At 43.0% G+C, this 14,308-nt stretch overlaps 1 protein-coding gene across 1 annotated transcript in view; it reads left to right on the top strand.

The window, feature by feature from the left end:
- Window positions 1-14,308, top strand: part of wdr59 (WD repeat domain 59) — a 168,670-nt gene that overhangs the window by 85,379 nt on the left and 68,983 nt on the right. The window contains exons 13-14 of the mRNA XM_037694860.1: window positions 9,444-9,577; window positions 12,518-12,599. Coding sequence (XP_037550788.1) covers window positions 9,444-9,577; window positions 12,518-12,599 — 216 coding nt within the window. The remainder of the gene's footprint in view (window positions 1-9,443; window positions 9,578-12,517; window positions 12,600-14,308) is intronic.

Raw genomic sequence — 14,308 nt, 5'->3', positions numbered from 1 at the left:
AGAGGGCTGAGTGATACTAGCAATCACAGCATTGTAAGAGGGGGACAGTTGAACCCGGAGGCTCCACCCCTGTTTAATGATGGACGATTTCTTTTCACAAAGATGGCCTCCTTTACTCCTCTCTCAAACCATCGTTTCTCTCTATCCAGGATGTGAACATCTTCATCCTTGAAAGAGTGACCGCTGGCCTGGAGATGAGTGTAGACCGCAGAGTCCTGGCCTGATGATGTTGATCTTCTGTGCTGGGCCATCCTTTTGGCCAGTGGCTGTTTAGTTTCCCCGATGTAAGACTGATCACAACCCTCCTGACACTGAACAGCATACACAACATTACTCTGTTTGTGCCGGGGGACTGGATCTTTGGGATGAACCAGTTTTTGCCGTAATGTATTTTGGGGTTTAAAAGCCACTGGGATGTTATGTTTAGAAAATAAACGTCTCAGTTTCTCTGATACCCCCTCAACATACGGAATGACCACTGGTCTGGGTCTGGGTTCCTCCTTTTCACCTGTTGGCTGACTGGAGTCCTGTTTGGGTTTCTTCTCTGCTTTCAGGAAGGCCCAGTTAGGATATCCACATTGCTCTAGAGCCTGTTTTGTGTGGGATTTCTCCCATCCAACCTGAAGAGCTGGATCACTCTGGACATGATGACGATTCCATGTTTGTTGGACCGAGATCATGTAGACCAGGGCTATTCAACTAAACTGCTCAGGTGGCCACAGTTTCTGAAAGCCAGCAGCTCATGGGCTGGACATCCAGCAATTAAAGTCATTATGTAAATAAACCAAGTATTACAGTGATCTGTTACCTTTTAAATGTATTTGTTATATTGCATTGAATCATAAATGCAATAAACAGAACCCAAACCCAGAACATAAAAAAAGTTTTTTTATGTTAATGAACTCATTGGTGGGCCAGACTGAAGTCATGGCCCACAGGCCGCCAGTTGAATAGCCCTGGTGTAGACGGACCTGATTCTGGAGCTACTACAGTGGACCAGGGCACAAAGGATTGAGTTTTGGGGCTCTCGCTCCAGGTGGACGCATTCTCCTCTCTCTCCCTTGTTCTCCTCTTCCTCCTGCTTTTGCTCTTTGTGTGTGTCTCGGAGCTCCTGGTACACATCTTCCTAATGATAAAAAATACTATTATGGATCTGGTGAGCTGGACTTTCAATGTAATCAACAACATTTTTTAACAAAATGACCGGGTCCTGGAAAACCCTCATACCCTGCTGAGACTCGCACTTCGTGGTGCATCAGGGATCCATGAGGAGTTTGGCAGCTGATGTATCTTTCAGTTCTGTCTCAGGAGGATGCCGAAGATGTTTATATAATTGGCTTCATGATAGCAGGGTTTCTGATTTTTTTTTTTTATAAATGTGATTGCCAGTAAAGTTTTTTTTCATGTCTAAAATTGTGTCCTTACAGAACAAGATGTGAAAAGATCTTTTTTGTAATACCACTATTCAGCCTCATGGCCTTTTACCTTTTTCTATCTAAAAACATTCTGATAAAGAATAAGAGGCCGCACTCTTGTAGCAGCAGCTACGTGCACTCCGCCCATCTTTCAGACGACTGTACGAACATAATCTCACTGTATCCCAGTACAATGATAATAAAGCTTATTCTGATTCTGATTCTGAAAACAGACATATGTACCATTTTAAGCTTTGTATTTTCTCCATTTAACCTTTTTTTGTTTGATTTTTGCCTTTAATTTAATTAAAACTAATTAAACTCCAGACTGAAGGCAACAAACAGAAAAATGACCAAAGGGGGTGGATACTTTCGCTGCTTGTTTGTCTTCATAACATGATCAGGTTTTATATATTTGTTGGGACGGAACTCCTATTCTTCTTTTGGATCAGGGTTGAGGTTTTTCAGCCAAGTGAAACTGATGGTAACCATGGTAACAGCAGATTGATGTTTCTGTGATGATCCAGGTGTTGTGATGGAGCTTTGTTCCACCTATCATCCTGATTGGCTGCTGTTTCTTTTTCTCTTTTCTTTTGTTTTTACTTTAACCAATCACCTGCCCACCACTCTGCCTTGGGCCACGCCTCCTCCCCATCCTCTACCAATCAGAAGCTTCCAATGTCCGCCTCCCGCCGCTGGTCTGTCCAAACCCTCCATGATTGGCCGGTATACTGTTATATCCCTCCCTCTCCCTTAATCTCTCCTCCTCATCATCGCAGGGCTTTTTTTAACGCTGAATGTTTCTGTTTTGCATGTCACCGATTGGCTGCTGCTCCTCCACTAACAAACTGACCCCAATTTATGTGTTCTGAATTAAAAGATTAAAGGTACTCTTTGTTTCCATCTGAAGCTGAGATGAGGGCCATTCCAGAATGCAGATTATGTTAACCTCTTAGTAAGTTAACCCTGAGTTTAATGAACCTTTGAGTAAGTTCACTCTAAATTTAGTGAAACTCTTGATGAATTTAACTCAAAGCTACTCCAAGTACGTTAACCCTGAGTTCAGTGAAACTCTTGAGTAAGTTAATCTTAAGATAAAAACATGTTTAATTATCCTTAGAGTTTTGTGTTCCAGAAATGTTTTTTGTTTCACTTGGTCAATTTTATTGGATTTGTTCATTTATCTCATAACATTCTTTGACTGCACTGATCCAATAAAACACCTCAGACAGAACAAAGTCCGTTCATCACACTGAAATGTAACTTTCAGAACATACCTTGCTGAATAAAACATCTCTGAACAAACCGCAAAATAGACAAAACGTTAACAACGGCTTGATCTTCTTATGTTTTAAGGTTCAAAGTTATTTATTGTCATTCGCATCACATGTGGTACATGAGGTGGAATGAAACTGTGTACTCAAGGTCCCAGTTACATCCAAAAAAAGCAATATATATAAAGTATAAATAAAAATAAACCGTATTAAAGGCTATAAGATATATGTTAAACAATAATAATATAATAAAAATAAGGTGTATTAAACAGCATTAAACAACATGAGTCTGTTGTGAGCAGATGAGTATGAATATAGCAGTTTAAGGTAAGAATCAGATATTAAATCAAGTATCAAACACTTTAATAGAGTTTCACATTTGGAAACACAAACCGCACGCACATCCTGCCCCTGACAAACTAATGCAAGACCAACAAGAGAGAAAAACGGATCTCCGTTCATTATGATCCGACAATCTGTACGTTTAACGTGCAGAAAAATATTCCAGGTTATTTCAGATGATCCAGCCTTGCAGCCATAATCAGCCTGATCTTTGTCCAGTTAAAGAAAATAAAGTTCCTCTCTAATCCAGCTTCTCGGTTGAGCTGCTGATTTCTAATTTAACTGTGTTGCCTCCCAGCCAGTGGATGTGTGACTGTAAATTAGAAGGAGAGAGATCGAGCTCAGCAGGCCAGACTCTGAACAAGGCCATGAAAACATTCGGACCTTCTCCACAGAACATAATTCAAAACATATGAAAAAACACACAAGGTTTTTATACCTACACTAAAAGTGTTGTCCAATAAAGATAGAGGACAGCTATGATGGGAGTGGAGCTCCAGCTGGTGTTTGCAGCCAAAATGGCAACTAAATTAACCCAGATGTTAAGACGGGCGGCCAGATGTGTATCATGACTCTGAAAGCACAGTAGACTCAGATAATCTAGTTTGTCTGTTCCAGATGGGTCCAGTAGGAAATCATCTCTCTCCTCATAAAAGCTGTCATTGCTTCCCACAACACACACTCTGTGACTGTAAAATCTCATTAATCTGGAAGAAACAAAGATGTGTTTAGAGCCAAAGTTGACAAAAAAAAAATTTGTCAAAGTGTATATGTATCACGATGCCGTGATGGGCTTGGATGAAGACGTTTCTGGAAATAAATGTTCATGAAAACTGAAGCATGGTCCAAGACACCAACATAGTCACATTTACAGGCTGAAGTTAACAAAAGCAGCCAGCTTTAAACTAAAATAAAACTAATGTGAGAGGTGGTGAATATGTGAAGCAAAAAAAGAGTTTTGTCTCTTATCTGTATTCTAAAGAGGCCGAGGATGCACAACATTAAACTCTTTCATAAAAACTTCAGTTACTTTGTCTAACTGAGGAGAAGAAGTGGAGGAGGAGCATTCTAAGAAACGATCCTCCCATTATCTATCTATCTATCTATCTATCTATCTATCTATCTATCTATCTATCTATCTATCTATCTATCTATCTATCTATCTATCTATCTATCTATCTATCTATCTATCTATCTATCTATCTATCTATCTATCCATCTATCCATCTATCCATCTATCCATCTATCCATCTATCCATCTATCCATCCATCCATCCATCCATCCATCCATCTATCCATCTATCCATCCATCCATCCATCCATCCATCCATATATATATATATCTATATCTATATCTATAGATATATATAGCACCAAATCACAACAGGAGTTCTCTCAGGGCACTGTACAGAAACATTCATATACATAAAAAGCCAATTAGTAAAGTTCTCTATCTAGCAGCAGACTCATTGAATGTTCACTTCACAGTCTCCCATCCTGAGCAAGCACAAAGGAGACAGTGGACAGGAAAAACTCCCTTTTAACAGGAAGAAACCAGGCTCAGGTCGAGCAGCCATCTGCTTCAAATGGCTGGGTTTCAGAGGAACAGGAAGTAGAAACAGACAAACACAGAATGACAGGTCCAGACGTACATCATATAGGAGGAAATACAAAAAAACATGTTAAGATAGAAACAATTACAAATACAAACAGGTGGGGTAGTGCAAGTAAAGACAGCAGAGTGAGGAAATGTGGTCAGTTTGTCCTCCAGCAGTGTAAGTCTATTGCAGCCTAAGTAAGGAATAGCTCAGGAAACCCAAGCCAACCCTTCATACATCCATTATCTTCTGCTTGTCCTGAAGTCAGCTTGTGGCCAACCAACCCTAACTATAGGATTTATCAAAAAGGAAAGACTTAAGCTTAATCTTAAAAGTAGACAAGGTGTCAGCCTCACAGACAAATCTGCAAATTCTGCAGCAATGACAAAACCTGTCTGGGTAAAAAAAGAATAATCTTACTTGGGAGTTCATAAATTCATGAGACACTTTAACATTCTAAATGAGCTCCTGGATAATTATAAACCTGCCAACAGAATCAGGACAAAAACAAATCTAATTATTGTTAAAGTAATGAAATAACGTTGTAGGACAGACTGAAGGGTTTAACTGAGTGGCGACAACATTGTGTGCATCCGTTCAGCTGCATGGTGTACTTTGTGCACTTCACATTCAGATCTGAAGCAGAACAGTTTTTTCTGCAGCTGCCTTGGTGAACTCCACTTATGGCTCTCATTTCAAGGTTAACATACTCAAAGATGGCTAAACTAAGAGAAACTTCAGAGTTTATGAAAAAACTTTCCTGAGTTTATTTTAACTCAGAGTTTGTTGAAGCTACTTTCTGGTTGACCATCCAGCTCTGCAGAAACATTCAGTGATGAAGGTGAAATCACTGGAAAAGAACGTAGAAAATTAGATGAAAATTGTTTTATTTTCAGTGTTCAATGAATGACCCTGTGCTGAACACAATCTGAGCTTCTACAGAGGCTCCAGCAGAACACAAGAACTTTGTCAGTTTCTGGTTCAGTGATTCATTCAACTCTGCAAAGTTCTGTTTCTTCTCAGTACCAGCTTTGTCATTGTGATGCATTCACTGTACCTCTGCTCTGCCGTTAACAAAATGTTATAGTCTCTTCAGAAAGAATAAAGCTGATAATGTAATATTTAAGTTTACACTGTGAACTTCTTTGAGGTCAATAACCTTATTTTTCATTCAAATTTCCGTTAAATGTATTAAACCGTTGGTTACGTACTGTAACCCCAGATTCTATGAGTATAGGTGTAGCCCTTTAAGGCTGTCGCTGGTGGGTTTTATCCCGTCATGCAAAGCATCGCACTGAAAAAATTTAGTTCACGCCCACCTGTTGTGTGTGCCCCACCCGGTCCGTATAAATTACGTTAAGAGCGGGTAATCGGCTCCCAAAAAGCTTTTTCTTCAGCCATTTAGGAGCCAGTGAGGCCCGACGCTTAAAGTGCTATGCCTATACTCGTATAATCTGGTGTTGCAGTACGTAACCAACGTTCTATTTCGTATAGGCTTTGCCCTTTAAGGCTGTCGCTGGTGGGTTAAGGGCGAAGCAGATGTAGTCCTTGCCTCACTGCGTCCATTTGAACACCATAAGAAGTGCCCGCTTGCCCAAAAACAACATCTTGTCACTCAGCTCTCCATGTGCATAAATACGCATTGCGTAATTACGCGCGTCATGCACAGACGCGCACTGTGTAATTTACGCGTTCCGAGTGCATGAACGCCCCGGAAAGGTTTTCAACAGAAAAGAGGAGAGGCTGAAAAAGGCCGTGAGCAGAGCAGATCCATGGCTCTTCAGTATGAACAGATTAATAATAAATGAACTGATTATTAATCAATGAACTGATTGATGACAGTAGTCATGAACTGATTAATAACCATAGAACAAAAACAACAGTCATAACCTGTGACTAATAACATCTCACACTGTAATGCATGCAGTCAGATGTGAGTTTAAACGAGATTCCATGAAACAACAATATTCATTTTGTTAAGGCACTAAGGACAGAATGTGTCATGGAACGAGCCGTCACATCACGTAAATAGAAGCGAATAAATGAGCAGGATGTTGACCACACGGTCGCAGTGCAAATATCCTGCATTGTCATACCATTATGCAAAGGAGTCAAAGATGTGATACCTCTGGTCAGTGCGCCCTGAGGTTGTCAGGAGGCTCTAAATCTGATGCTCTGTAGGCTTCAGAAATGGCCTCACACAGCCAGTGTGACAGGTGCTGGGTGGATAACGGATGACCTGCAGATGCGTCTCTATAGTGCACAAACAAATGTTGAGACTGACGCAATGCTGCCGTGCGTGTTACGCAACACGTCAATGCACGTACAAGGCAGAGAAGATGGAAAGATGCTTCTTCTTCTGATTGTGGGGGTGGGGATCCCTCCAACGAAATCGCTCTTGATTTAAAGAGCTTGTGATGTTTTAGGCATAAAACACTGGATTAAGCCTCAGATCAGCTGAGCTGCCATCAGCCTAGTTCTGAGACATGACGGAGCGACAGAGAGGGCAGATAAATCACTCACCCTCTTAGTGGATGATAAAGCCAGCAGCAGGGATATTTTAAGAGACAAGAATTTAATTGGAACCTGATTCAGTAGCTCAAATAGAGCTTTGATCAAGGCTTGCAGGACCAGCGTTAAATCCCACTGTGGAGCAAGTGGGCGTGAAACAGGCCTGCGTCTCTGTACACCTTTTAAAAAACGCTTCATCAGCATATGATTAAAAGCTGTTCTGTCCCCGAAAACCTTTGTGACAGGAAAAGATGGCTGCAGCGTACGTTTTAATCGTGCTGAATGCCAGATTTCTGTCCATCAGCTTCTGCAGAAAGGACAGCATGCCACCTAGTGGACATGAGGTGGCTTCTACACCTTTCTCTGTACAGCAGCACTGAAAACTGTCCACTTTGATGTGTACAGCGCTGTGGTAGATGCAGCACGTGAATCCTGGATCGTACGCACTACATCTTGAGAGGGATCCATCCTCTCTAAGTGGATCCGCTCAGCGGCCAGACTCAAAGGTGCTGACCTATTTCTGGGTAATTCCTGATCGCTACTCCTGCCTGGAGGAGAGCATCCTCCCTCCACGGCAGTTTCCATGGGCGCCCCGATAACCGGTGTCGTAGAACTGGGAACCATGGTGGGTTCACGCGCCCGGGAGCCACCAGGAGAGCTGTCAGTCCCTCCTCCTGAACTCGGTTCAGAAACCGTGATATCAAAGGGAGTGGGGGAAATGCGTAAAGAAGCATTTTGGGCCACAGGCTGTGAGCAAACGCGTCCACCCCTAGCGGTGGTTCGTCCCTCGGGCTCAGTGAGAACCATAGTTGACATTGAGCGTTCTCTCGTGTTGCAAACAGGACCACAGCCACTTGCTAAACTTCTGCCACGTCTGAGCCATCAGCTCTGGATGGAGGGTCCGGTCCCCGTGACGTGGACCATCCCTGGGCATCCCATCCGCCCCCTGTTCAGAACACCAGGGATGTACACTGCTCTGATGGAGAGCAGATTTTGGTGTGCCCAACACAGCAGCTGTCTCACAATGTGTAACATTTGGGCTGAGCGCGCACCACCCCCCCACCCCCCACCCCCCTCCGCCAGTTATGTATGCAACAGTCACTTGCTGTCTGTGTGAATCAAAACATGATGATTCCGCAGCACAGATGCAAAGTGTTGAATCACATTCAAAAACTGTGTGACACTCCAAAAACTTCCGCTCAGCCCCCCTCGTTCCGACACTACGCCCTCAAGAAGGGAGTGAGCAGCGGGGGCTGTTGCTGATGTCGCTTGTCCCAGAGGAACCATTCGATTCGCTCCGAGAGTTGGCAATAAAAGTAAAAAAGGGTCGATGGCGTTGTCCAGCGTGTAGCGACCCGCCACTGAGATATATTTCTCGCGCTTACCTTGAGACAAGGCTGCTCGTCTGCTTCTCCTCGGGGAGGAGAACTCACCGGGACGGCAGGAGGTTGGCGTGGCGGGACCACAGGCAGCCTTAACAAAGGTTGAGCTGGTCAAGCTGGACAACTTCCCTTATTCGTTCTTCTGACAGTGCTGTTAGCTTGCTGAAGAAAAATGGGAGCCGATTACCTGCTCTTAACATAATTTATACGGACCGGGTGGGGCCCACACAACAGGTGGGCGTGGACTAAATTTTTTCAGTGCGCTGCTTTGCATGACGAGATGAAACCCACCAGCGACAGCCTTAAAGGGCGAAGCCTATACGAAATAGAACTCTAAATCATTGATTGTATCTGGAATGAAGCTGCTGGGCTGGAGCTCTGATGGCTTTTTACCAGAACATGTTGCGTTTTAAATATCAGGAAACTGAGTCAGACTTACAAATGACAGATTCTGAACACATAAGTGGAATGAACTCAGTAACTTTTGCCTGAAGCTTTTAATACCCACTAACATTCCCAGGTAAGTGCCATTTGTCTGCACCCAGAGCCTCATTAGGTTTTAACAGGTTTGGATGTAATTGGGCTCTTCGGGCTGTTAATGAGCTGGAAACTATTCACTGAGCGAGTGCTGCTGACTTCAGGTGCTGGTCCAGAACCTCAGAGACACCAAAACCCCCAACAGCCAAAGACTAAAACCATTCTGTAGCTGTTTAAAACTCAGAGTTTAGTTCAGGGTTTCAGATTCAGGTTCTAGAGAAGTCCTGAGAGTCTGATAGCTCCTGAAGTCCCAGAGTCGCAATGTGAATGGACTCTGCTGTTGTCCCATCCACGATTAATGCGCTGCTATTTTGTCTCCTCTGCGCCGGTCGCCTCCCTCCTCCTCCTCCTGTCTGTCTCTCTGTCTCTCTGTCTGTCTATCAGAAATCCCGGCGCTTTAAGACCAAGAGGGAAGGCGTGGACTACGGCAACCGTCCCATCAAACTGGCTGGAAAAGTCATCATCCAGGAGATCTCCTGCCTGCTGCCCGTCCACAAAACTCTGGGAGAGAGCTACATGTGAGGGGGCACAAATTATTTAACCAAACGGATACACTTGACAGACTTCTAAAAGATTAATACTGTCATTCTCTTACATTATCGCCTGCAGTCGAAAGCCAAAGAATGATGATGATTTTGATTGTGTTTGAAAGTATTTGTGTATATTTCTGTTGGCAGAATATCTCATGAACCAGAGGACTAATTTTAATGAAACCTGCAAAAACTAATCATTGGGTGTCCATTTACAACAGATTCACATTTGTAAGAAGAAGATGCATGATTTTATTTTAAAACCATTCCAGTTTAAAACTCTAGCAGGAAAGATGGAGGATTTTTATTCACACCGTTCTTATCTTGTATGTTTAAATATGCATAAAAAAGGATGGCTGGATGTTATGGATGGATGTGATGGATGGATGGATGGATGCTATTGGGCGACTGTGGCTGAGTGGTTAGAGCAGTTGTCCTCCAATACAAGAGTTGGTTCAATTCCACCAGCATTCACGTGCCGAAGTGTCTCTGGGCAAGACACTGAACCCCTCATTTCCTTCGATGTGTGTCCCATCGGTGTATGAATGTGATAAAGCTCTGACTATTCTTTGTGTATATACAGGTGCTGGTCATAAAATTAGAATATCATGAAAAAGTTAATTTATTTCAGTAATTCCATTCAAAAAGTGAAACTTGAATATTATATTCATTCATTACACACAGACTGATATATTTCAAATGGTTTTTTTTATGTTGATGATTATAACTGACATAATGAAAACCCCAAATTCATTTATCTCAGAAAATTAGAATATTACTTGAAACCAATAAAAAAAAAAAAAAAAAGATTTTTCGAAATGTTGGCCAACTGAAAAGTATGAACATGAAAGGTATGCGCATGTACAGCACTCAATACTTAGTTGGGGCTCCTTTTGCCTGGATTACTGCAGCAATGCGGCGTGGCATGGAGTCGATCAGTCTGTGGCACTGCTCAGATGTTATGAGAGCCCAGGTTGCTCTGATAGTGGCCGCTCTTCTGAATTGTTGGATCTGGCATTTTGCATCTTCCGCTTCTCAATAGTTAAGGTAAGGTGAGTTTGCTGGCCAATTAAGAACAGGGGTACCATGGTCCTTGAACCAGGTACTGGTAGCTTTGGGACTGTGTGTAGGTGCCAAGTCCTGTTGGAAAATTAACTCTGGATCTCCATAAAGTTGATCAGCAGCAGGAAGCATGAAGTGCTCTAAAACTTCCAGGTAGACGGCTGCGTTGACCTTGGACCTCAGAAAACACAGTGGACCAACACCAGCAGATGACATGTCACCCCAAACCATCACTGACTGTGGAAACTTGACACTGGACCTCCAGCAACATGGATTCTGTGCCTCTCCTCTCTTCCTCCAAACTCTTGGACCTTGATTTCCAAAGGAAATGCAAAATTTACTTTCATCAGAGAACATAACTTTGTACCACTCAGCAGCAGTCCCAGGCGAGACACTTCTGATGCTGTCTCTTGTTCAAGAGTGGCTTGACACAAGGAATATGACAACTGAAACCCATGTCTCGCATACGTCTGTGCGTGGTGGTTCTTGAATCACTGACTCCAGCTGCAGTCCACTCTGTGAATCTCCCCCACATTTTGGAATGGATTTTGTTTCACAATCCTCTCAGGGTGTGGTTATCCCTATTGCCTGTACACTTTTTTTATTTTATTTTTTTACTACATCTTTCCCTTCCCTTCACCTCTGTTAATGTGCTTGGACACAGAGCTCTGTGAACAGCCAGTCTCTTTAGCAATGGCCTTTTGTGTCTTGCCCTCCTTGTGCAAGGTGTCATTGGTCATATTTTGGACAACTGTCAAGTCAGCAGTCTTCCCCATGATTGTGCAGCCTACAGAACTAGACTGAGAGACCATTTAAAAGCATTTGCAAGTGTTTTGAGTTAAATAGCTGATTAGAGTGTGGCACCAGGTGTCTTCAATATTGAACCTTTTCACAATATTCTAATTTTCTGAGATACTGAATTTGGGGTTTTTATTAGTCAGTTATAATCAACATTAAAAAAAAAAACCATTTGAAATATATCAGTCTGTGTGTAATGAATGAATATAATATTCAAGTTTCACATTTTGAATGGAATTATTGAAATAAATGAACACCCCCCCCCACCCCCCCACTGGGGTGGGGGGGTGGGGGGGGGTGCTTGCTCAGCCCAAATGTTACACATTGTGAGACAGCTGCTGTGTTGGGCACACCAAAATCTGCTCTCCATCAGAGCAGTGTACATCCCTGGTGTTCTGAACAGGGGGCGGATGGGATGCCCAGGGATGGTCCACGTCACGGGGACCGGACCCTCCATCCAGAGCTGATGGCTCAGACGTGGCAGAAGTTTAGCAAGTGGCTGTGGTCCTGGATGGATGGATGGCTGAATAGGTGTATGTTATGGATGGATGTGATGGATGGGTGGATGGCTGGATGGGTGGGTGGATGGATGGATGGATGGATGGATGGATGGATGGATGGATGGATGGATGGATGGATGGATGGATGGATGGGTGGGTGGGTTTGGATGTTTGTGCCTTAAAGGAAAGTCTCACAGTACTCTGCGAGGACAGCCTGTTGGTGAGTTGGGACAGTGTGCAGGTGGGACTTCTGTGTCGAGGGTTCTGCCTCACATCTCCAGTCTGCAGACCCTGGCCCTAAACACACTGTAGCAGTGAACCAGTATCTGCTCTGGTAGGATCCCACACTAACCTCTTGGTGATAATAATAATAATGGTTCTGACGGTAACACCTCCCATTTTTTATCATTTTACATGGCTGCCTCAGCTAATATAAAATGGTTATAAGTGGTGTGACAGCAGCTCGGAACAAACTTTAAGCCTGAAATTAGCCTAATTTTTAAGTTCTTTTAAAACGTCTTAACTGTGTGTTTGTAGTGTTAAAGTTCTATTGTTTGTTTGTTTTCAGTCTGGACATGAATGACATCCAGGATACGTGTCAGAAGAACGCAGCAGCAGCTCTGGCAGTTGGACGCAGAGACGTGGCGAAGGTTAACCAGTTTTCATAATGCGATAAACTGCTGACACATCACATGTCTGAATGATTACCAAACAGGATGTGACAAGATCTGCCCATTTAAAACTGTCCCGTGAACCACCCCAAAAATCATCTGGTGATCTGGTGAAAAAATCTATTTGTGTGGCAGCAGTTTACAAACAGGTCAGGCACTAGGTCTAGGACCATGCAGCCCATCAGTCAGTCTGTGAGCTGCTTTAAGCAGACTGCGTTCTTCTCAAGATGGAAAGTGTCTGTTCTTGGCCACATGGTTATAAGAAATTCTTTTTTCACATGGACTCCTAACAGATTCTGAAGCAGCCTTATTAATTATTAATATTATTATATCCTATATATTATTATATTAAGCCTTAACTTATTAGTAAGCAACATGTCGACTTCTATTTTGGTGTGTGGCGGCATCTAGGTGTAAAATAGGTCCCGTCAAGAATTGGGTCAAAATCTAAGATGGCTGCCGCCATATATCTATGTAAACCCACCACCTCATTTGAGGAAACTTCTTTCTAGTTTTTATATTGCTTAGAAGTATAATTTCCTCAAATGATTAGGGTGGCTGGTAGAGAAGCTTGATCTTGGGTGGTCAAGGCCACCGTTGGCCACCCCCTGTCTCTGCATCTACACCTGGTGATGGATAAAATCTCTCTCTCTGCTCACCAGGATTTATCCCTTTGAACTGCCATGGACAAAAAAAAACCTCCCTCTGTTCTACTCCACAATGTAACTCCTAGCTACTTGAATATTTTTTTCACCAAAAACATTAAGGTTTACAGTAGTCCCTCGTTTATCACGGGTGGGATCCGTATCCTGTAGCCTCACAATAAGTGAAAAACCGCAAAGTAGGAATATTAGTACAAGTAGTAAGTAGTAGTATATTTTATTATTTATTTATATATATATATATATATATATATATATATATATATATATATATATATTTAAAGGCGTTTTAAACCTTTCCCACACTCTTGCAATAATCTAAACGTTTCTAAACTAAACGCTCTAAAAGAGCACAGTGTCATGATTTCAGCTCCCTACCTTGTCTTCTCCTTGCCACCTGCAAGCGTTCTTGGCCACGCCCACTTCTCCACTCTGAACAGCTGATCAGACTTCTCCACTCTGCATGCTTAACAGCTGATCAGCTGTTAAGCTGCAACAGGAAGTTAATTCTGCAGTAAGGGCAGCACAAATGTGCAGGAGGTGCTAAATAATTCATCCATCCATTATCTTTACCCGCTTATTCCATTTTGAGTCACGGGGGTCGCTGGTGCCCATGTCCAGCAATCACTGTGCGAGGGACGGGGTACACCCTGGACGGGTCGCTAGTCCATCACAGGGCCACATAGAGACAAACGAGACAAACAACCATTCACTCTCTCATTCACACCTAGGGACAATTTAGAGTTACCAATCAGCCTAACATGCATGTTTTTGGTCTGTGGGAGGAAACCGGAGCACCCGGAGAAAACCCACGCATGCACGGAGAGAACATGCTAACTCCACCCAGAAAGGCCCCTGGACCGGGATTTTGACCCAAGGACCTGCTCGCTGAGAGGCAGCAACTCTACCAGTTGCGCCACCGTGCTGCCCCTAAATATTTCAAAATAATTTTATTCTAAATAAAAATTCCATGCCGATCGTGCGGCTTATTCATCAATCAGCCAATTGTGTGTCATCATGTCTAGT

The sequence above is a fragment of the Nematolebias whitei genome, chromosome 2 (assembly GCF_014905685.2).
Source record: "Nematolebias whitei isolate Nwh7 chromosome 2, NemWhi1, whole genome shotgun sequence".
In the NCBI taxonomy this organism is placed as follows: domain Eukaryota; kingdom Metazoa; phylum Chordata; class Actinopteri; order Cyprinodontiformes; family Rivulidae; genus Nematolebias; species Nematolebias whitei.
This window is presented reverse-complemented; position numbering and strand designations above follow the sequence as displayed.